Source organism: Ursus arctos, unplaced genomic scaffold, assembly GCF_023065955.2.
Source record: "Ursus arctos isolate Adak ecotype North America unplaced genomic scaffold, UrsArc2.0 scaffold_6, whole genome shotgun sequence".
NCBI lineage: Eukaryota > Metazoa > Chordata > Mammalia > Carnivora > Ursidae > Ursus > Ursus arctos.
In genome coordinates this window covers 62,244,217-62,269,954 of record NW_026623078.1, presented here as the reverse complement: position 1 = coordinate 62,269,954, position 25,738 = coordinate 62,244,217, and the positions used below count along the sequence as shown (strand labels likewise).

The 25,738-nt window shown below is 33.1% G+C and overlaps 1 protein-coding gene across 3 annotated transcripts in view; it reads left to right on the top strand.

Annotated features, from left to right (window-relative positions):
- Window positions 1-25,738, top strand: part of CSMD3 (CUB and Sushi multiple domains 3) — a 1,143,082-nt gene that overhangs the window by 409,877 nt on the left and 707,467 nt on the right. For all 3 annotated transcript variants that reach the window (XM_026495547.4, XM_026495546.4, XM_026495545.4), the window contains exon 6: window positions 5,949-6,061. In XM_026495547.4, the coding sequence (XP_026351332.2) occupies window positions 5,949-6,061 (113 nt within the window). The remainder of the gene's footprint in view (window positions 1-5,948; window positions 6,062-25,738) is intronic.

The following is a 25,738-nucleotide window of genomic DNA, read 5'->3' as shown; positions in this document are numbered from 1 at the left end:
TCTCCCATTCCGTGGGCTGCCTCTTAGTTTTTTTGACTGTTTCCTTGGCTGTGCAGAAGCTTTTTATCTTGATGAAGTCCCATAAGTTCATTTTATCTTTTGTTTCTCTTGCCTTTGGAGATGTATCATGAAAAAGGTTGCTTTGGCCGATATCATAGAGGTTGCTGCCTATGTTCTCCTCTAGGATTTTGATGGATTCCTGTCTCACATCGAGGTCTTTCATCCATTTGGAGTTTATCTTTGTGTATGGTGTGAGAGAGTGGTCAAGTTTCATTCTTTTGCATGTAGCTGTCCAATTTTCCAGCACCATTTATTGAAGAGACTGTCTTTTTTCCACTGGATGTTTTTTCCTACTTTATCAAAGATTAGTGACCCAAAGAGTCGAGGGTTCTCTATTCTGTTCCATTGGCCTATGTGTCTGTTTTTGTGCCAGTACCATGCTGTCTTTGTGATCACAGCTTTGTAGTACAGCTCGAAATCCGGCATTGTGATGCCCCCAGCTTTGTTTTTCCTTTTCAACAGTTCCTTGGCGATTTGGAGCCTTTTATGGTTCCATACAAATTTAAGGATTATTTGTTCCACTTCTTTGAAAAATGTCCTCGGTATTTTGATCAGGATAGCATTGAAAGTGTAGATTGCTCTGGGTAGCATGGACATTTTAACTATGTTAATTCTTCTGATCCATGAGCATGGAATATTTTCCATCTTTTTGTGTCTTCCTCAATTTCTTTCAAGAGTGATTTACAGTTTCTAGAATATAGGTCCTTTACGTCTCTGGTTAAGTTAATTCCAAGGTAATGTATGGTTTTTGGTGCTATTGTAAATGGGATGGATTCCCTAATTTCTCTTTCTTCAGCCTCATTATTCGTGTATAGAAATGCAACTGATTTCTGAGCACTGATTTTGTATCCTGCCACATTACTGAATTGCTCTATAACTTCTAATAGTTTGATAGTGGATTCTTTTGGGTTTTCCATATAGAGTATCATGTCATCTGCGAAGAGAGACAGTTTAACTTCTTCTTTGCCGATTTGGATACCTTTTATCCCTTTTTGTTGTCTGATTGCTGTTGCAAGGACTTTTAGTACTATGTTGAATAATAGTGGCGAGAGTGGGCATCCTTGTCGTGTTCCTGATCTTAAAGGCTTCCGGCTTTTCCCCATTGAGAATGATATTTGCTCTAGGCTTTTCATAGGTGGTTTTTATGAGATTGAGGAATGTACCCTCTATTCCTACACTCTGAAGGGTTTTAATCAGGAAAGGGTGCTGTATTTTGTCAAATGCTTTTTCTGCATCTATTGAGAGAATCATATGATTTTTGGCTTTTTCCTTCTGGATAAAATCTAAGACCCCAATCGATTTGCAAATGTTGAACTACCCTTGCATCCCAGGGATGAATCCCACTTGGTCATGATGGATAATCCTTTTAATGTACTGTTGGATTCTATCAGCCAGGATCTTGTTGAGGATTTTGGCGTCCATGTTCATTAGGGAAATCGGTCTGTAATTCTCCTTTTTGATGGGGTCTTTGCCTGGTTTGGGAACCAAGGTAATATTGGCCTCATAGAATGAGTTTGGTAGCTTTCCTTCTGTTTCTATTTTTTGAAATAGCTTTAGGAGAATAGGTATTATTTCTTCTTTGAATGTTTGGTAGAATTCCCCGGGAAAACCATCCGGTCCTGGAGTTTTGTTATTTGGAAGGTTGTTTATCACTGACTCAATCTCTTCATAATTAACTGGCCTGTTTAAAAAATCAATTTCTTCTTGTTTCAGTCTTGGTAGTTTATAGATTTCCAGGAAGGCCTCCATCTCTTCCAGATTGCTTAATTTATTGGCATAAAGCTGTTGACAAAAGCTTCTAATAATCCTTCCAATTTCATTGGTGTTAGTTGTGACCTCTCCTTTTTCATTCATAATTTTATTAATTTGGGTCCTTTCTCTATTCTTTTGGATAAGTCTTGCCAGTGGTCTGTCAATTTTATTGATTCTCTCAAAGAACCAGCTTCTAGTCCTGTTGATCTGCTCTACTGTACTTCTGGTTTCTGCTTGATTGATTTCAGCTCTAATTTTGGTCAACTGCTTCCTTGTGCGTGGATTAGGCCTGTCCCTCTGTTGCTGTTCCAGCTTCTTGAGGTGAGAATATATAAATTGCATTTTAGATTTTTCTATTCTTTTGAGTGTGGCTTGGATGGCTATGTATTTTCACCTTAGGACTGCCTTTGCAGTGTCCCATAGGTTTTGGACCATTGTGTTTTCATTCTCGTTGGTCTCCATAAATTGTTTAAATTGATTTTTGATTTCCTGGTTTATCGAATCATTCTTGAGCAGGATGGTTCTTAGTCTCCAAGTGTTTGAATTTCTTACAAATTTATCCTTGTGGTTGAGTTCCATTTTCAAAGCGTTGTGGTCTAAGAATATGCAGGGAATAATTTCAGTCTTTTGGTATCAGTTGAGACCCGTTTTGTGTCCCAGAACATGGTCTATTCTTGAGAATGTTCCATGGGCATTAGAATAGAATGAGTATTCTTTGGTTCTGGGGTGTAGCGTTCTATATATATCTATGAGGTCCAACTCGTCGAGTATGGCATTCAAAGCCCTTGTTTATTAATATTGGCAAGTTACACTGTATTATTGTATTTTTATATTGAATATGCAATGAAATTTGATGTCATTATTAATTTACCCTGTCCATTCCAATTTATTAATTACTCAAAGACAGGTTTTGGATTCTTCTTGGATACAAATAACAATAGTAGATTATAAATTTATGACATTTATCATTATCATAATTTCATTTGATTTAATTCTCCTAAAATCCAGTTAGTAATTTAATACATATAATCATGAGTGTGGCTGTTTTGAATGTAAAATGGAAAAGGCATTAGAACAAGTGAAACCTCATTTCTAGCCATTCTTTGTCATGTTACTCTTTAATGTTTTTGTACATAATTTGCCACCATCTGAAATTTTATTATTGATTTATCTAAGTTACCTTCATTATTTTCACTTTGCAGGATTGTGGATATTGTTTGTCTTATTTACTACTGTATTTTCAACCCTTAGTATCAGTGTTTGTCATATATTCAGTGCTCAGTAAATAACTGTTGAATGCACTGAATCTCTTCATTATTGAGAGATGATTCTCACTGACTTTGTACTAGAACGAACCCATATATGCTTACCTTGAAATGACCATAGTGATATGATATAGGAATAACAATGAGTTATATTTAGGAAATGTGTCCTTAAGTATTTAATAAATGATCTAAATTAATTAATTTAATGGAATCTTTCTAGGCAGCATTTATTCTCAATTATCAATCCTCCATTTCCAAGATATCCTGACAGCATATGAAATGTGGTGCAGAAATATGTACATGCGTTTCCCAGTATGCCCCATAAGACATAGAAAAAGCCACATTGTATAAATTATCTTTATTAATATGCAATACTAGGGGACTATCATTTGGAAGGAGAGATGCTGTGGTGCACTTGGTTTCTGGTTCAGTGTCTTGGCTTAGCTATAGTTCTGCTTCAAAAGCTGAAGCATTGAGGCTGTCAAGAATATCTTATTATTTGCACCCCTGTTAAATTGCCATTATTTGCTCCATCTCATGTGCATGGTGCCTGTAGCTACTGCAGCTCTAATATCTTCAGTTCTACCCTTCTCAATTTCTGAAGGTGAATTCAGGTTATAAACTATAGGTCCATAGTAAGTATTACTTGCCTTTTCTACCCTCTGTTGCTGAAATTATCTTTGATGTCCCTGGGAAAGATGGGAAGTTTATCCTTTTTATTGTCTATTTCATCTTCTTTCCTCTCTCACTTTTGTTGATATCCTTGTTGAGTTGTTTCTCATATATTGGATCTTCTAAGGGCCTCTTTCCAAACTCTGTACTTTAATGTATTACAACCATCCATGTATTATAGTCTCATTATACTTAGAAATGTGTGCAGACTGTCAAAAATAATTTAAACGTCCCCTAGTGGATATTTATGGGCATCAAATCAAGGAAGTGAAGAGAACCAAATTGTAAATCAAAACCTGGCATGAAACAAGCTAGTCTATTGAAAATATAATTGTACCAAACCTAAATACTTTCTCACTGAATTGTTTTTCAATTCCAAACCAACCAACCAGCAAAGGTAAACATAACCTGAATAGTTTTGAAAGTAAAGAAGTAGGGGCCCCTGGGTGGCACAGCGGTTAAGCGTCTGCCTTCGGCTCAGGGAGTGATCCCGGCATTCTGGGATTGAGCCCCACATCAGGCTCCTCCGCTATGAGCCTGCTTCTTCCTCTCCCACTACCCCTGCTTGTGTTCCCTCTCTCACTGGCTGTCTCTATCTGTGTCGAATAAATAAAATCTTTAAAAAAAAAAAAAAGAAAAGAAGTAAAAATTTAAAACTTGAGTTTTAACATTATAAAGTTATATCTGTATTTTAATTTGCTTAATTCAGAATGAAAAAAGGAGCCAGTTGCATCAACAAATAGAGTCATCCCTATGAAAGAAAAAATTGGACATTAATCAAGAAAAGTTAGAAAAAATGTATTCCAAAACAGAAGGAGGGGTGAGAAATGTATGTGATAGAACCCATCTTGTTCATGTTAGCGTCATGAACATTGGATACACAGTAATATTGCCAAGACCATTCTATACACCTGTGCATATACGTGTACCTACAATGATACAGTAAAGGTGAATTCATATTTCTATGCCATGGCAGATAGTCATCCACAGAAAGTGATGGCTAGTTCCCAAATATCCTGGGAAAAATAGGGTTTGGGAGAAATAAGGGAACGTGTTGGTAAAGGGTCCTTGCATCACCATGTCTGCATCTCAACACTGGTAAATGTGTACGACATGTATTCTAATCTCCTCCTATGGTTCCCCTAGAGTGACTGCCTGCAAAGCACTGAGAGAAGAATTGTAATCACCCCCCCAACACACACACACACACACACACACACACACACACACACAAACACACCAGCTATTTTGCTCTGTGATGAAGAAAAGCAAAAGTTTTGAAGAATAGTAAAGATGCATCATATACTGGTTATTAGGAAACCTTAATGAAGACCTCTTCTTCACTATGTAGCAGTTTAGCTTTTGAGAATATTTTCTTGGCTTTATAGCACACACCTAGGATTTAAATGAGTAGGTATACAGGTATAATATTCCTTTATTGAATGAAATTAGAGAAACTGCTTCCCTGAAAATGTTCAGAAGATATAGAACAAGAGAGTTACTTCATCTGTTCACCATCACCAGTGTCTGGGGCATAGTTTCAAAGTTTTACTCTAATTACTTTGCTTTAAGGAGACTGTGAAATGGTACCTTTAAGACTAACTGTATGGAGAATAAATATACATCCAAAATACAGTCTGTTTTCTGGCAATGGGGCAGGCCTCTAGTGCATTACAGAAGTATATATTACAATGAAAGTTAATCACAAAAATTTATAGTATTGGAAATCACATTAAAAGAGTGCTTGCCCTATGAAAAGGAATTGGGAAATTTGCCATAGAATATGAAATTTGGAAAATATATTAGGTGGAAAGAGTATATCAATTGCTTTGAAGTCTATTTTCTAACTATTCCGTATCAATATATACTTGAGGAGCATAAGGACCACCACCATTAGCTCAGCCTTCCTTTTGTTTATTATTATCTAAGCAATAAATTTGGGTGAATCAAAAATTATATCCAGTTCACAGTTTATTTTATTAATATATGCAGCCTGATTAGAAAGCACGTTTGGAGTTGCACCATTCTATGATTGACTTTCCTATGCATAAAATAAAATTTATTTGTATTTAAAAATTAAAAATGAAATGTCATGAATATTGTATACAGGTGGACATTTTTTTGGGTCCCAATTCTGTGAAAACATTTACTGTTGAAAAGTTTTTAAACATTTTGTTGTTGTTGTCTTTTATAATTCAGGTTATCTGGGATGAATATACCACCACCAATTATCAGCAACAAAAACTGGCTCAGGCTTCATTTTGTTACAGACAGCAATCACCGATATCGTGGATTTAGTGCTCCATATCAAGGTATGTTTAATGAATTCCTTTGTCTCTTGTGATATTGAAATGATTTTGGTATATACAGCTGGATTTTGCGTTAGAAGCAAAGTATCTTTGGCATTAATACATGGTAATTTGAATAAGCAAAAGTGGTCATTCTCTTGCTGAGGCAATAATGTGATAATCACTAAATTGCAATAGAAAAGTTAGTTGGTTTTTATAGCACAGTGTTCAAAATAAAGAATATTATGACCTCTAAAAAATAATATGTAACAGATGTCATGCTTTACTTTAATAAAGTGCTTCAGCAAATGGACACGCTTCCTAAAGCTGAACCATAAAACACTGCAGTAAACCTGCAGTTGTAAATAGGCTCTCCATCAATTGAAATCCATTTTCATATACAGTGTGTTTGCTATTGCTAGTTTAATTAACCTTGTTAGGATTATTATCCACTATTTTTATTAACACACATAATTTTGAAAAAGTGAGATATAGTATTTGATGTTAACTTGAAAAAACTCTTTATTTAGAACAAGATTATTATGAAGATGGAGTGTTAATGAAAATGTAGCTTCTACAGTGTTTATTAATATTATGTGGGTTTAGTGTACTTTATCCTCAGACTACTTATGTAAATAATTCATTTCATTCTCAGTAGTGTATCAGCTCCTGTTAAGGGAATTGTGAGCACTGCCATAGTTACATTTTTCCATTTATCTGTTTTTCTTTTTTTATTTAATGCTTTCCTTTTTAGTAGTCTTAAGTCTTAGGCACTTTATAAATTTAATACGGTGACTTTAGGCAGCTTATAGTTAATACCTAAAATGTTATTAGGCCACATACTATTTTCTGGAATACAAATCTCAACAATTAATTTATATTTCGAAGACCAGTAACCTACCTATAGGCATCCTATCAGTAACATTTCTGACAATAGTAGTAACAGATTAATGTGACTGGTATTTTGACATTTATAATAGTGTATTGGGTATTACTGTAATAAAAATCACTAGAATAATAACTTAAAAATTGTTTTTTTAGACAAAACCCACTGTAGAAAAATCTATAATTTTTATTGCTAATGTAGTTAATTTGATTGGAAGCATGAATGCAAATATGCTCTTAAATCATGCATTTCTCATAACAGAATACATTATTCATCATAAAATACTATATTTTAAAATTGAATAATATGCATGGAAAATTACTTTTATGTATTTTATTAGAAATAGCTGTCCAGAGCAAGTAACTTGATTTTGACCAGTTTCAGCCAGTGTCACTTTTAAATTTTAAATAATATTTTGTTGAATTTCCAATTTCAATATCTAATTTTTATGTACTTCAGGAATCAGAGAACTCTTTCTATTGAAAAAAAAAGTTTGTAGAGCTTCTTTATCTCTCTGGGTTGACCCCTTTTGGAGTTTTCTAGCCACATGATTTTATGGCTCTAATTCTCCTCTGCAATGAGTTAAAGCAGATGGCATGGCAGAAATTCAAAAGACTATCATCTTTGACTCATGGTGATCTTTTCTACTAGATTCATGGAATCTTTCAGTCAGATGGCTTTTCCTCCTTATCGGAATAGAAATAAAGTATTGTATATTTAAATGTATAACCGGGAGGGAAAAGATCTATCTCAAAAATAAAATGATACTTCATTTGCTTTATGTAGTATGGTTTCATGAAACTGGCATCTTTAGATAGGGTTGTTTTGCCTTATAAGGCAATAGTGCAAAGCTGCCAATAGATTTGTGTATTTAATTATTATTTTCAATATTCTTCTTGCTGATCTTAAATTGACTTTTACAGTACCTTGAGGTTCAATTTGATTTTCTAGCATTGCCTGTCTGGTTTCAGGAGTGAAAAAGAGCCTAACAATGAATTCACTGTAGTAAAATAGAAAGGAAGTGTTTTATGGAGTATGCATTTTTTTCTGTTTTCTGGAGGAATAGGAGCTCAAAGAGGGTAATTTTTGGTGTAATCTATATCTACACAATGTAGAGGCCTAAGAAAACAGAAGCTATGATTTTATAATGTGATCAAGGAAAAGTTTTATTACATAAATTCCACCTTTACATCTATCCTTTTAAAACTTTCCTGATTTAGGCCTGATTTTTTCTAACTGCATTATGTCCAAGTAATATTTTACCTAGGCAGCATAAATTCATTTGGAGAAGTAATTCTTGAAACTATAAACAAAGAAATTTGGGCTAAAAATAAAACCCTCTAACAAGCTGACTTAAATAGGTGTAAAATTCATAATTCTGACAACCTGAAAGACATGCCCTAGCATGAAATGCTAATCATCCTGTTTTACATTGTACTATGCTACCGTTTAATATCACTGGTATCTAGATTAAAGTCAAAGAAAGAGAACAAAAATTATGGAATATACTGTACAGAAGTCAGAACCAGGTCTCACATAATACAGTTTCTTAATACTCAAATACTTATTGAGTACCCAGTGATTATTAATGAGTTATTTATTATTTTGAATTCATTTAATGTTTTAAGGAAGCTCTAGGCTTTCAAAGACTGATTACTCCATAGTATTTTTGCTTAACCTGTGTTCTTTATAAAAAACTTTGAAATTAACTACAAACTTACTAAAGGTTCCTGAATGGCATTAGCTATGTTTTATAGTATCTCCCATCATGGATGGAGTAGGCACATAGACACACTAACATGGTTTCCTCAATAGAGCGTCCTTTAAATTGTTAGAAGCTAGCTTCCTTATTGGTTCAGATATAATTTAAATAGGTTAATAGAGGTAATGGATAACATACTAACAAATGTGGTTCTGGTTTTACTCAAAAATACTTAGAAAAGTCTTGATTTAAATAAATTGCCTTCGATATGCAAATTACTGCCCCTCCCCAGATCCCACACTGAATATGTCCACTTCTATCTAAAATAAAACTGACTCTTTTTCCCCATGAGTTTATTTATATTGGAAATCCCTTTTTTGAAAACCCTATTATTATTTCTACTACGCTTCAAAATTTTTTCCTCTTAAATTTTCAACTCTGCCCCAAAGAAACTTATTTCAATATCATTTTACTATATTATATATTAGTCTTTGTTTTTTAAAATTCTTCCTGCATTCAAGTTTCCTTAAACGTCTTCTAAGGAGAACTTGAATTGTGCTATGTCACACATAAGTGGTGTTACTTTTCTTATATGTGGTGTTTGGAAGGTCTAATATTTATTTATTGAAACCTCCATAGCATTGTCATTTGATTTTTATTATAAACCTAAAATCTACTTATTTTCCATTTCTATGAATATTTGATCATATGTTCTTAATTTCTAAATTAGAAGATTTTCAGATGACAGTTGTCCAATACATAAAACCTTACGTCTAGATGATGTTTATTTGAAAGTATTGTTTTTCCATCAGTCTCCATTATTCAACTATGAAATATTATTACAACATTTTTCATCTTAAGTTATTCAACATTTCACATTTTCTTAATGTGCAAAGATGTTCTAGCTATAGATAATCACAAAATTGTCTTTGGTATGTAAGTTTAAGAAGTGCAGCATATAATTAATTCCAATTATCCAAGTATATGAATATTTCTATATTATAGATTATGTTTTCTAAATTCTTACAGATTTTATCGCATTTTGATTTTCCCTTTTCTTCCATAATCTTGTTTATGTAATTCTTCTTATGTAGGTTAATACTTTATAGACACTTATTTTCAATTTGACAAAGATACATCAATAGTAAATACAGTGCATTTTAGGGTTAGGAGGGAAAATACTTTATTAGATAGCTTCTCAAAGAGGTTGTCATCCTTTTTGGGATCAGCTGTGTGTCTTTTTGGTGAGAAAAACATATTTAATGAATGGAACTTTCAAATTGTATTGAAAATGCACTGCCATAAACCTCAGTTTAGACACACATAATTTAAGTGAAAAACAGCTGTGGAGCAGTATCCATTTCTTAGATGTGGAAATGTTTTGACATAAACGTGAGTGCAGAGTTATTGAACAAAGATAAATAAGATTATCAGGGGTCCAGTGTAGTCTATAAGGGAAAGACTAAGAATTGGAATCTGAGGTTACTAATTGCTGAGTTGTTTGAGCCTTGGTTTCTCCATCAGTGGGGGAAAAAAAAAGTCACAGTTGCTGTGCAATCAAAATGTATTAGGTTTTCTATGAGTAAGAGACATGCAGTGCATAAAGATGCTTCATTGGAAAGAAATAACATGACAAATGGGTGAGAAACACACTTTCTAACCATGAGACAAAAATAGTTTAAAAATTGTGATCAATGTAAATCTGAATCTAGAACCACATATAAAAACGACAAATCCTATGTTTTATAAGTACATTCCCACATTTCTCCAGGGAAGAAAGCACTTTTCCTTAGAACACAATTTTAAAATGAAATTTTAAAAAATAAACTCAGTTATGTTATAAAAAAATAATATTTAAAATAATATAGTTCAAATTTAAAAATAAAGCACAACATCAAAGCGATCAGTGTAATGCTTTATTTTTTCTAATTTTGCTTAGGCATCAGTTTTTCTTTGTGTACGTTGGTATGTCCATTTATAATAAAGCACAAGGAATCCTATCCCAGCATTCTAATCACAAAACTCCTCCTCTAATTTGGTAACCATCAATGTGATTCATAGGGTTTCAGGATTGGAGGTGGGACTGTGACATAGTAAGAGAAGATCAAAACTTTTGGTTTGGATAATTTAGGTGTATGTAGTTTACTGTAATAGGAATGTTGGACATGGACAGTTAGGCTGTTTTCCTGGTGAAGACAATAGACAGGGCTTTGCTAACACAATTCAGGAGATATACTCTCTCTATATTTCATATTATGGTAGTTATTTTTTAGTGAGTACATACTGTGGGAAAAATCATAAACTGTACTTGAATTGTTATCTCAAAATAATCCCCTTTTCATACATGAGACAAAATGCATTAATTTAAGCTTAGGAAGTCAGCTAGTTATTTTCATTTACTGAGTTTTGAGGGAATAAAATGTTGAGTTCCATTGGTGTATAGTGTTTGAGAATAACTTCTAATCTTGTACCTTATTTCTTTTTGATTTTATTATTAATATCTCTTTTTTCCCTTCAAGTCTCATTCAGTGCTATATCATTACTTTCATCTTGAAATTCTCGTTTTTTTCCTTTTAATTTTATTATGAGGTTAAGAAAAAAAGAAACTTCTTTTACTTCTTGCTTAATGAACTTGTCTGGTTTATGGAGTTCATTGTCGTAATTAGTACAATGTCTACACAACCAGAAGAGATAATGAGGATGTTTAATAGTCAAAATGGTCTAAGTAACTATTGGTTTGTCTAAAAGAACCATTAAAAACTCCCTGATAGCATTTCCTCTGTGATGTAAATTATAGTCAGTCCATACCAATATAACATTTAAGGCCTTTTTTTTTTTTACCATATTAATTGATAATGATAGAATTAAATTCTTCTGTAGCTAACTATATTTACTTTTCCATTCCCATCCTTAAAACTTATATGACAATCTTCTTATACATCCTTCAGACCAAAATTCTGTTCAGAAATTGTGAATGTGTTTGACAGTAAACTGGCTAATTGTTATTTAATTTCAAATTTCTGTGAAGTAGACATTTCACTGTGAAAAACCACTAGTAACATGAATGAGGCATTGTAAATCAGAAGCACATTAGTGATTCATTTCTGCTTAACTTTAGTCAAACATAACAATCTCTAGTAAAATAATTTATCTTGATAAACATTTTACACTTATCAATTAAAATTAAGCCATATGACTGTATTTAGAGTTGAACCAAAGTTTTAATATATGAAATGAGAATTTAGATATAGAGTAGAATATTAAGAATAATATTTAATTTATCTCACCTCACTGTTTTATAGTCCTTTAATTCCGGTTGTGAGTTAACTATATGCATTAACACAGAGAGTACCCAGAGTTATTGATGGATGTCATTTAAGATAAAAAGGTACTTTGGAAACATTACATTCAGATTCTGATAAAGAGGATCACGTAAACCAGGTAACAATGGATTTTTAAGCAAAGTACAGCAAGAAAATGTAAAGAAAAAGAATGTATGTACTTAAATAGTCATAGAAATCAGTATATTAAAAACGGTATGGAGATTCTGTTATAAAATTTTCATTATTTTCTAAGGAATTGAATCAATCTCTATAACATTGATATTAGAATGATTCTGACATAGTCAAGAAGGAAAATATCATGGATTGTTACTTTAAAGAAAGGTCTTTAAGGCTTACATTTGCTAAGTGTTTTTTCTTAAGCCAATGTTTTGATTGTTTCTTTAAAAAATATTTAATGCTTAAAATAAAATCTTTATGGTTTGCTAAGTGTTCTTTCTTAGGCCATGTTTAATCCATTTATATAAACCCTTTGTTGATACATCTTAAAAAGTGAAAGGCAAATTATATTAACCTTATGTTATAATCTCATAGAATTTGTAAGAATCTAGAAATATCTTAGTAAAATGATTGTGATTTAGATTACTGTTTTCAAATACAGCTACTATTATGAATAGGAGATAATTATCAAATATCCAATGGTGATACTTTCTAAAACATATACTAGGTTTAAAATATAGTACTTGACAACTATACAACTGAAAAAAAATCATTTTGGTGTAACATTTTAATTTGGCTCATACTTGCCTGTTAATCATAGGATAAACTTACCAGTCTCTTCTAGGAAAAACATCTCTTTTGTGTTAACTTCCTTGGGGTGAAAACTCAAACTTTTCAGGATTTAGATCACTTCTTTCTTTTTTAAAGAAAATTTCTAGATATAAGTGATAGCCTATGAGGCCTAATAGTGATGGGATAAAATGGCCTGTCCATATCTACACCCTTGCTCTGATTCATAAATAGTAACCAGTTTCCATGGAGATGTCTCTTCTTGGTAACTTAGAATCCTGTAAACATCTATTGCTGGTATTCACAAGGCAACTTGTATGCTCTTTAAACGTGGTCAGTTGTCCACCTTTCTAACTCTACTCCATGACAACTTTTGCTCCGTCTTCCCATCTACTCTTTAGCTAAAGCTCTTTAAACCTCATTTTCTTCTATAAATTCTCTTTTTTCCCTTACCATATTGTCCCCATCGCAGGGCCCTGGCTCTGTGTTAATTCAGTGATACCTATCTACCACCAAATACCCATCGGTCAGTAAAGTGTAAAACTACCCACTTGCTGGACACATATTACTCTGGTGCTCTGCTGAATCTGGGTATGTCTTTAAGGGGCTTATATTTTTCCATAAGTCAATTCTTTAAGATTTCAGAATTAATTCCTTTAGTAATATAGTTTAACAAATTTATATAGATACTTGTACTATATCTAACTTCAGTCCTCCATGAGAGTTTTTACACAGTAGGGCAGCTTAGACTTTCTGTTCCTAACAGATGGTGAGAAAGCTTTTTTTGTGTCATGTCCTGAGTTTTCACTAATCATAGGTTTTGTAAAGCTCTATTAACTTTGTCTTCCAGGTTTGCCCCTTGATCTGAAAAAGGAAATGTTTGAAATTTATATTACATATTCTCTTTCACCATAATATAACTCTTGAGACTAATATCTAGATATGAATTTTAAAAAATGTAATATTCAGTCAAAGTTGTATAAGAACTCTCTAAAATCAAAGGGATCCCCAAGGGCTCAAAGAATGAGGAAAGTCCACAGTATCAAGATTAATAGTAACATGAAATACAAATGTTTTAGATTTTCAAAATAGTCCAGCTATTATTAAGTTCGAAATTGATATCCTTAAGGAAATACACATATTATATTTCCTAAGTTTAAAATATATTCTGTACTAATTTAATGTTATTTAAGCTACATTTATAATTACAAATTAATTTTTAAAAAGTATGTCTGTAGGAGCGCCTGGGTAGCGCAGTTGTTAAGCGTCTGCCTTCGGCTCAGGGCGTGATCCCGGCATTCTGGGATCGAGCCCCACATCAGGCTCCTCCTCTGGGAGGCTGCTTCTTCCTCTCCCACTCCCCCTGCTTGTGTTCCCTCTCTCACTGGCTGTCTCTCTGTCAAATAAATAAATAAAATCTTAAAAAAAAAAAAAGTATGTCTATAATATTTACTATCTTATCCCAACTAACTTTGGGCTAGTGTTTTCAGTTAATTTCTGTCAAGTATTTTAAAATTTTATAATGTAATGAATTCATGAATAACACTTTTTGTTTATAATTGTTTGAAATTCTTGAATTTCAAAGTACATCTGGTAGATTACAAAAATTGCCATCATTTTATGGTAGTACCTCATGGTGATTCAATATTGTTCCATTTAGTATTCATTTGTACATAAATATATACGATAGAGTTTTACTCATAATAAGAATTCTTAAATGCTAACATTTACTGTCCTTAGTGAGGGCAATTTCATTACATCATGTAAGGATGAGCATATAACAAAAGATAATTGATGAAGTTGGTGTTTAACAAACAAAATTCAGTGTTTTATAAATTTTGTTGCCATGACAAGTATATTGAACAGGTGATTTTGTCTTTAGTAGTGATTTAATAATTGCACAAGATGAACTCCAAAGGGCTTCTTCAATCAAGCACAACAAGTACAAGCAATCAAACACACTGTAGATGATTGATTCTTCCATGTCAGTATGAAAAATGGAGTCTGAGGCAATGCTTGTGGACCTTACATTCATTTCATAGGCAGTTTTACCATGCCGTTCTTAAATAACATCACAGAATTAAAATCCCTAGGCTTTTTAATTCAAATCCACAGATATCCAGAAATAGTTAAGCAATTTAGAAAAAGTTCCTTCAAATGATTAAAAAAAAAAACAAAACATTAGGATTTTCCTTAAGTTTAGAGTTGTATGGAAATGGTGGTCACACGGTCAATTTTGGGGCCCCAAAAGCTCCACGAACACTGGGTTAAACAAATTTAAGTTGAATTGTTTGATTTAAGCAAATGATACCTTTTAAGCTTATTTAGGACCTGCTCTTCCTCAGGGCACCTTTTGGGAAATGATCCTATAAAGGATAAATGGAAGGATTGGCTTCATGTGATAATAAATTTATTATTACTTAGCCTGATCTTTCTTCAGTTATGTAATTAACTGAAGTATAAACAAGACAGGCATATTGCTAATGTTATTTAATTAAACTAAAATAAATTTTTAGATCAAAGCCCCATTTGAGATTATTATGGCACATTTATTTATTCCATTATTTACTAGCCATCCAATTTTGTTCAACAAAAATATTACTGAGCACTTATTTGTAGCAGACACTGAGCAAGGCTCTGTAAATTACACAGTTCTTGAATTCAGAGCTTCCTGTCCAATCTGTGAAAAGATGAGTGAAAACTCCATGAAAAGAAAAATAATTTATGAAGTATTATAATTAAGAAAATACAAGCTCATACGGGAAGTGAAAGAGAATACGTGGTCCAGGAAAACTCTCCAAATACTTGGCACCTAACCTGAGTAATGAAGGATGCAGAGGAGTTTTAGGTTAGAATGGTGATGTGATATCTATGGTATAAAACTATGTTAGTCTATATACTATTGCTGTACAGGTTATTAAAATGTTGAAGTAGTACTGATTAGTAAATAAATAGCCACTCCTATTGGGCCAAGAGCATCTGCACTGCCTTCCTGACTCCTGACCTGCCCCATCTCTTTCAAGACTCACTGGATTGTCCTGAAATATAACAAATGGCTCATATCTGTCACAACAGAGCACCTCTTAGATACTATCAGTGACCAGCATTCACAATTCAGTTTCTAGTCCCTACCAGCTATTACTCAGTGTCCCTAATATCACTCCAGACCTTTTGGTTCATGACAAATTCAAAGTGACCAGCAAAAAATACTACCGTCTATTACTATTGGATTACTTTAAAAAGGTGTATTGTTTACTTTAAACAATAACACATATCTGTGCAAATTAAAAGTTATGAGCTATATGTTCTATCTACTATATAAAAGCTAGAAAACAAATTCTGCATTGTTTCATAGTTACCTGGTTTTATAATTTGCAACTCCCTAAAGATCGTGACTGTGTCCTTTTATCCCTGCATCTCCAGAGTTTACCATTTTATAGGTGCCAAATAATGTTCAACAAATGATTGAATATCGTATGTATGTGTCACAGTTTACAAAGTATTTGCATATGCATTATCTCATGTCATCCCAAAAATTGTATTATCATCTCTACTTTACCAAACAATAAACAAAGACTCTGGGACAAGTGATGCAGGCCTGCCTTGCACAAGGACACTCAAGATAGGTGGCGAGTGGGGGCTGCGCACGTCTGCCTCAGCCCTGTGCCTGATCTTCCATCACCCAGAGAAAGGAGCTTATTTGTCTGATTGACTCAGATGTCCTGTTTGAGCTAACTGCAGCCCTGTCGAAAAAAGTATGAAGCCCAAGGTCACATTAGAAAATAGCAGAACCAGGTCTGAATCCTTGAGTTTTTGCTTTTAAACCTGTGCTAAATCTGCTATGAACTCCAGCCTTAGTTATCCTCAAATTTACAAATTTGTAGAGTAGATTTGTTATTTTTAGAAAAGGCTAAAATTCCTTGAGAATCAAATTTGGTGAAAAAAATAAGTGAAAATTGTGGAAATACACTGTCCTTGATTAGAAGTGACATGTTCATAAAACAATGATACTAAATTAAATTAGTTAATATATGGGCAGCATTTTGAATAGTGTCTGACAGAGAGTAAGCATTATATAAAATGTTAGCTATTATTACTATTATCAGCAGCAGCAGCAGCAGGAGAAGCCTCATCACCCTTATTGTTTTGCTAAAAATGACTTGAAAGGCAATTTCAAGCATGTTATGAATAATAGGGGTATTATTTGAAATGAAAATATCTCAACTTTTCACGGTAATTAGTTGGAGACATTTATTTGATTACATAATATAAGTGCTTGTTTGTTGATTTAAAAAAAGAAAGGATTCCGTTTAGTACAGGTTTCAATACAGTAGATATTATATTAAAATTAGTCCCAGTAAACTATATCAAATATTTAAAAGACAAGTGTCTTACAAATTAACCATGTGCGATACCAGCAGAGTATATTCTTTGCTCTACCCTATGTCTATGGGGTGGAACAATGAAATCATCTGCTGTTATAAGCTGATTTATCTTTTTATTAGATCACGTACTACTGACTGTTACTAGAAAACCCAAAAAGGAATCTGTAGCTATAGAACAGCTTAAGGTGAAAGAAGTGTAAAACACTTATTAGGAAAGGCAATAGTTTCATTACACCCAGTGTACTTTCGTTGGAAAAGGTCAAAAGAAAACATTATATTGTGGATCTAACAACAAAGTGACTTTGTTGCATTGGGCTATATCCTTCTTTCCTACAGAAAACATAACAAGTACTGGTTAGAGTTTCCCTAACTAACATGAGCTTCCAGATTTTGTGTTCCTACACTTGTGCTGAATTTCCAAGTAAGTACTTATCTTTCCAGGTTATAAACATAACAGAAAGCCAGGTAACACTTTACTGAGGCAGGTGTTTAAATAAGAAATAACAATAAAAACTAAGATTGCAAGAGTACAGAGAGGTAGAGATTACCAGGAATAAAATTTCCTTTGTACAAGTATTGGTCTATAAAGAACACTGGGCTAGAAGTTGGTAAATCTGGATACACCCTCAACTCTGTGAACTTGAATGGATTTCTTAGTATTTCAGGACCTTGAGGTCATTTGATAAAAGAAAAATAGACTTTTCCCGAATCTAAAATTGTTTGGCTTAATTTACTGTTTCCAATGCCAGTAAGTCACAGAAGTTTCTCACAGTGGTAGTTGTGCGCACACACACACACACACACACACACACTTTTATATTTCCTTGTAGCCACATTAAAAAGTCAAAGAAACAGGCAAAATGCAATTTAATTACATTCAACTGTTATGTCCAAAATATTAACATTTCAACAGTAATGTAAAATATTAATGATGTACTTTGTGTTATATTTTCAATTGAGTCTCAAAAATCTAAATGTATTTTACACTTACAACACAACTCATACTTAACATTAAATTTTGAATGGGAAGAGTTGATTTTTAATAGGCTAGACGAATAATTTACTTATAAGTACAGCATTTCAATGTATTAGCAACTGTTATTTACCTGGATTTCACTGTAATTCTAACTGTCTGCATAAAATATTCAAATAAACACATCATAATGTATGCTTCCAACACTTTCACTACAAAACTACATCTTACATAATGCAGTAGTTAAAATGTAGTGCCAAAACAATAAGATTGCATTTAATGGAAAAATATTTCATGCTACCTATTTCTAAGTTGAAATTAAAATTAGTTACAATAAAATAAAATTAAAAATTCAGTTTCTCAGTCTTACTAGCTACATTGCAAATTCTCAAAAGCCACAAGTGGCCAGTGGCTACTACACTGTGTAGCCTCTGCAGGTATGGTGGATAGCCCTCTTGTGACAGCTGAGCTAGTGCTCTCCAATTATAAGAAAGTAGTAAATATGTCCAAAAATCACAATAAATATACTGAGATAATATGATTATAGTATCATTTTCCCCATTGTTCCTCAGCTTTGTGTTACTGTCCACTAATTTTTATGACTTACTGTATACGATCATTATACTGCAGGATCTGCCTTAGTTCATCACTTCAGAATCTATAATTATTTGAAAAATTGTGATTTCCTTCTCCACCATATGCAGCTTAAAATAAATCCATAAAATAAAAGCATTCAACAAAATTCTGACATGCCCCTTTAAAAATTTTTAAAACATTATTTTCTTTGAAAGCCAATTTCTTTTCTTTTTTCCTTTTTGTTTTCCTTTTTGTTGTTCCCTCCAGCATGCTTACTCTGCCAGACATGTGGGACAGATCTGTCTTTTCCCTACCACAAAAATATTGAGAAGGTTTAAGCTCGTATTTAAGAAATGGGATGAAATGTTTCTGATTGAGTATGTTCTGATTATCTAACTTAGGCATGATTTCTTATGTTCTGTTGTTTCATTTTCTCCATATGGATATTCATTCTTTGATTCAGGAAGTGTGGTAACCATATGCAAAAAGCAAAATATCCAAATGCATTTTAAGTTTTAAGAAAACCTCAGATTTATTTTAGTTTTCACTGTGGGATATACTAACAGATTCTAATAAATAATTTCCAGCATTTATTCCAGAAGAAAGATACCCTCAACATGCATCTTACCTAGGATGAAAACTCAGCTCTTATGATCACATTAATGTGGTGAACTAGTTTGCTAGGACTACCATGACAAAATGTCACAGACTGGATGGCTTAAACAACAGAAATTTATTTTTCACAATTCTAGAGTCTTGAAGTCCCAAGATGAAGGTGTAGGTAGCTTTGATGTCCTCTGAGGCCTCCATCCTTGGCTTGCAGATGGTCACCTCCTTCCTGTGTTGTCATATGGCCTTTTCTCTGTGGACACTCATGCTTGGTGTCTGTCTCCACATGTCAAAAATTTCTCTTCTTCTAAGGTTATCAGCTATGTTGGATTAGGGCCTATCCTAAAATACTCATTTTAACTTAACCTCTTTAAAGAACTTATCCCTAAATACAGTCACATCTTGAGGCACTGGGGTAGGACTTCAACATATGAATTTTGGAGGGATGCAAGTCAGCCATAAAACTAGAGACACAGTTTCAATTCTATAATTAGTATACCAAGCCCCAGCTATTAATCAAAATACTAAACATCATTGAATGTTAAGTTCTTCCCTCTCTCCCATCCTAGCACTTATTAGCCAGGTACTTGTGTAAATAAAGTAGAGGGCTGAAATTGACTCTTCTCTCTCTCCATCTTGTATCTTCCTCTTTCTTCTAAACTCCTTATTTGCTGCTGTTTTAGGTTTCACTAAGATAAATCAGAGGTAGAGCAGAGAAGAGGTAAAGAGATTTGTCTTGACCTTAGTCCTAAACTGGCTACATACTCTCTGCTCCTGATTTTCAGGCTGACTCTGTCATGGGCAGTCCTGGGGCCTTTTCAGGGATTCCAGCTGGGTCAGTTTCTTCTACAATTTCTTTCCCCAGGGGGGTACATCTATTCTAAATGGACACTTGCCAGAGTTGGTCTCCAGCCATTTGATACCCCCAGCCTTCTTCTGCTAAAGTAGTCTTTACTCCTCAGGTAACCTACTTGACAGGTCCCCGGATGATGCTATTTTAAATCTCCAAAACCCATGATCCTCCTTGGTAAACTAGAAATTGTTGTGCTTTTTTCTTTTCTTTTCTTTTCTTTTCTTTTCTTTTCTTTCTTTTTTTTTTTTTTTTTTGCTCTGAGAAGCACAAAAAGCGGGCTTATCTTAACACAGAAGCACTTTCTTCTGTCACCCTCTGAATTTCCTCAACAGATGTCAGTTTTATCTTATTCCTGTGTGATTTCAACTTTAGTTTCTCAGACATGAACAGACACCAATCTTTTTTGTGTGCCAACTGCATGAAACAAATTTCATAACTGAATGATCCCACTGAATCACTAAACTAACACCAGAAGGTATCATTCTTCCACCATTACCTCAGAAAGGCAAGGGAAAGGGTACTCAATGATCTATAACGGCACTCTCAAAGGAAATAATTTCACCAATCTCCTCTCTGCTCTGTCCCCTTTTTACATATTTGCTGTGTCTGAAGAGTCCAAGAGTCCCATAATAGATTCCCCTACATTTCTTTTGAAAATGATTCCTATAAGAAGCTTAATCTGTCATACAGTCATTTAACTATCTTAATGTCTGCTGAATTAATGCTTCCATTGAAGCTAAATCAGGAATTGTCCCATTCTAACCTCCTGGTACACATTCCACAGACACATATGCATACATATATGGAAATGTTTACACACTTGCTGAAATCAGTTTTTATACTTTGCCAGAATATGTGAGAGTCAATGGGAACTATATTTATCATTTTCAGTACTTGGTATAATATTTGTATGTGTGGTTTGCATCTTTGTCTTCTTTTAGTTGTAAATTTTCTCTCTGAATAATCTATCTCCTATGATATTGTATAGTTGATAAATTAAATATGAAAAGCCCACAAAGAATAGATGATGCAAAATCAGACAATAGTTGGAAGTTTCTGGAGGCCAGGTTGAATGTATGGTAAATAGGAAACTGCAAACTTCAAATATGTTTTTTTTTTTTTCCAATAAGAGAAATTAGGAAAGGCACTAATATTAAGATGAAGATCTAAAGTTATTTACTGAATCCCAGTTATATCTGTGGTTAACTATATAAAAAATGCTGAATGTCTTGAATCTTAATTTACTCATAAAGAAAATGAGGAAGTTGGATTATATAATCATTACACTCTTTTTAGGTAATTTTAAAAATCTTGAATGATGTCATTTCTTTTTTAAATGGTACATCAGTGTATGGTGACTAACATAATATAATAAATATTATTATAATAAAAAAATTAAATGGTACATCAGTGACTCTCCATAAATGATTTGCAGATGATGACCGAACATTTGAGAGCTTGTTTATATTTTTTTTTCAAAATTTGTATACATGGTTATGAGGATAAAGTTTTAGGAACGTTATTTTGCAGCTCTGACTCTAAATGAGAATCAAATGAACTTGATTTCTATATGGTCTTAATTTAAGTCACATAGTTTATATTTTATGAGTATGTCAACATACAGCACATACCTGTCCTGAGATGGCCTTCATTCATTTATTATTTAAAAAAATTTTTTTTAGAAGTGAAAAAATTTACTGATCATGATTTTAGGGTCCTGAGATCAAGCCCCATTTTGGGCTCTGCACTCAGCATGGAGTTTGATTGTCCTTCTCCCTCTGCTCCTCCCTGCCGCACACTCTCTCTCAAATAAATAAGTAAAATCTTAAAAAACAGTTTGACAATTTTATTATTTATTGTTTATACCTTTAATATTTACTAAATATTGCCAACCACAAATGAATAATCAATAAATTAGAAATTTGGCCTCTAATTCATTTACCTCCTTTCCCTAATATTCTGAATAACAGTTGCTAAAGTAAACTAAAGTTATTTCTTGGTGCACAGATTTAAATTTTTAACTTTTTCGATTGAGTTGTTCAGTTGATTCCACAGCTATTAAATTACCTTGAAAGAAAAACAAAACAAAACAAAACATTAAATCTAGTACTAAATGCCCTGAAATGATCTCCCCACCACTGCTGACTAGAAGTAAAGGAAATGAGGTCAAGGTCCTTTTTCATGACAACTTTATTTTACAAATAAAGGACCCAATATTTTAAGCTTTCTTCCACATTGTCCCATAACTCTTCTATTTTCTCTCATTTTTTCTCTTTGTATGTTGAATGCTTTTTAGTATAACTTTGTGTATAGATGACCCTGCAATACTCACATCTTCCTGTGAAAACTCTTTCTATATAACTTATAATGTATTTTCATGCTACATGTCTTTGCTTTTTTTGCTACATGACTTCCTTAATAGCTCTGCATAATGCACTCGCATTTAATTAAATGATAAGTAGGGCTGTACGCCAAAATCAATCTGAATCTGAATGGGACCAATTTGTTTCATACCCTACAAGAGGATTTTATTCCTTGGTATCTTGGTACTTAAAGAATAACACATTTTAAAAGTGGTACAAACTTAATAGAAAACTTTACAAAAATGTCTATATCCGAGGGCTTCTTTAATCAAGATATTGTCAACAAAACCAAAAAAGAAAAAAATAAAAGTTGACATCCTTTTCGAAATAAGTTCTTTTGTTACATTGTATTTCTGTCATTGCTGTTTATTTTTTTGGAGAGTGGGGGCTTAAATGTATAGCATAAATATAGGTGTTGGAAAATAAATATTTTATATCCGAGGCCAGTGTCTTCACAGAAATGGCAGAGATATGTTTTCAAGGCTGTTATTTCTGTGACACATATATTATTTAGATTTTATTTATGCTTTGTTGAAATATACAATTTCTCAAGTGATGTCATTTGAAGATAATAGTAATACTGGTTTCTCCACTCTGTAGCATAGTAGTAAATAGTATTTCTGGAAGCAGAATGTCTGGACTCAGATCTTGGTTTTCCCATTTGTTCCACAATTCTGCTTTTTATTCATTTTCTTTCCTAAAAATTATCTCACTAAATAACCCAAATTCCTAAATTTGTCCTTTCTTCTCCTTTCCTCAAGTCCTCTGTTCTGTATTCTTTTTTCTCTTTTTTCTCAGAGCCTATTCTGGTTTTTATTAATACATAAAATATTTACTGTTGAGGTATCCTAATTGTCTTAATAGTTTATCTTAACTATTAGATAAAATTAATACTATCCATATTTTAGGATAGGTAACTGGCAAAAACACTTATTAGAAATAAAACAGAAAAAAACATTAACAAGGAAAGTGTGTGCTAAAATACAATAGATTACTCATTTTTATAGAGTGAAAAATAAAGATCAATTTTTGAAGAACAAATATATAAAGAAAAAGTCAGCAGACAAGGAAAAGTTAGTTACTTCAGTACAAGTTAATTTCTGTTAAGTTAAATATTATAGCAGGTTCTGAGTTTCCACTGCCTCTCACACTTACCATGATTTATAACCTCATGTAATTATTTAAACATTTTTCACAAACTGGAAATCCATAAACATTTAGGTCAGTTGTCAGATGGATGTCAGATGAATAATGACATGTTCCCTAAGTAAAAAAGTTGACAGGAAAATCCGTATCTCTTCACAATAAATGTTAGGAAACACAAGAAAGAGGGTGTGTAATATATGATAAAAGGTATAACCTAGTCAAATTAAATCATTTTTCAGACCTTTAGCCCAATCTGATTAGTGAACTAATTGAATATTTCTTTAACTCCCTAAACTCTCACCTCCAGTTTTCATACCAATACAGCAAAGTTAAATTCAGTATGATACTTGACCAAACGGACATTTAGGTGAAAATGATTGTTTCGAGATTTCTTCTTAATTAAAGCTGATTGCCTCATTAAAGAAAGCTCATAGTTGATTCAGTGTTTTCTTTTCTCCATGAGTGAGCATTTACTTTTTCATTTTCACAAAGATGGTTTTTGAAAACAATAGTTTAACACAAGTGAAAAAAAAATAACATGTATCAAAAGAAAATATAAAATATTTAAATATATTTCATGAGTGATGAGTTTTTTTATGATTCATGGTTATGAATGAAAACTCTGGAAAAAGGAGGCCTAGGTTCAAATCCTGTTTTCATCTTTGAACAGCTGTAGGATCCTCATAAACTTGTTTTCTTCAACTGTACAATAGACATGTTAATATTACCATATCTCAAAAGAGTTGTATTAAATGAAATTGTTTATAAGGAAATTAATACATTGACTTACATACTAAGAACTAAAAAAGAAAAAAGTCAGCTCATATTATTCTACATTTCTACCTAACAGCTTATACATCTATGGGCCGCTTAAGGTATTTTGTCTCATAGTTGTTTGTAGGTCCCCCTCTTATTGATGAAGTTCCTTAAGAGACACATTCAGCTCACTCCTGCAGTCCCAGCATGAACTGCCCATAATAGTCCTTTAACCATCTGTTTATTCATTCACCCAACATTTATTGAGGCAGTTCTATGTGCTTTGCTAGGGGATATGACGGTAAAGGAGAGGAGCAAAGTCCTTGCCTTCATGGTTGTTGCATGGTTGTTGAGGGGCTGTGAAATAAAATTAAACGTGTGTGTGTGTACACACACACAACACACACACGTATTAAACAGACTGAAAGAAATAAAATTAAATGCCTTCATGGTTGTTGCATGGTTGTTGAGGGGCTGTGAAATAAAATTAAACGTGTGTGTGTGTGTGTGTGTGTGTGTGTGTGTACACACACACACACACACACGTATTAAACAGACTGAAAGAAAAAGAGGAATTTTAAGTGTGAATGTCTGCTGTGAATGAAAGAATGGAAGGGGCTGGAATAGAGAATAAGGTAGGGGATGTAGAACCTAGGTTAGTTAGATACCCAGGTAGCATATCTCCCTGATGGAGTGATGCATAAGACAAGCCAAAGTTTAGTATGAGAAGAGTGGAGTAGGGCAGTACCAAATGAGTTGGACTGAGGAGAATAGGCCAGTCAGGATGAACAAAAGTCCTGCAGAAGAAAAAAATTTAAAGGTTGAAGAACCTAAAAATACCCATGTGGCCAAAACATAGCAGAATTTAGTGAGAACAACCTGCAGTTGTATAGGTTCATGTCCTCAGGCAATGATAAAGGATACATGGAAGAATATTATGCAGAAGAGAAGGGCAATATGATTTAATCTTTGAGGAGATTTATTTTCTTCCATCTGCGTAAAAAATGTACTGTAGGGGGACACGGATGAAAGTAGGGAAAAGGGTTGTGTTGAATTAGGCCTGAATTAGGATAAGGAGATAAAAATGAAAGGAAGACAGATCTGATATAAATTTGAGTTGAAATTGATAGGATTTACTGATTAACTGGATATTGTTATGGGGGAAAAGAGAAAAATTATAAATGATCTCTAAAATTCTGTTGGTAGAAAACAAAAGATCCAAGGAGAAAATGGTTTATAGTGGAAAGAAAGAAAAAAAGAAAGTAGGCCTGTTGTGTTTGAGTTCCAGAGTATATTTGTGTCACACAGAAACGATCATATAGGTACATAAAAAAGGAAGATACATATTTATGTCTGAAGTTCACAAAAGGAAGATGCGTATC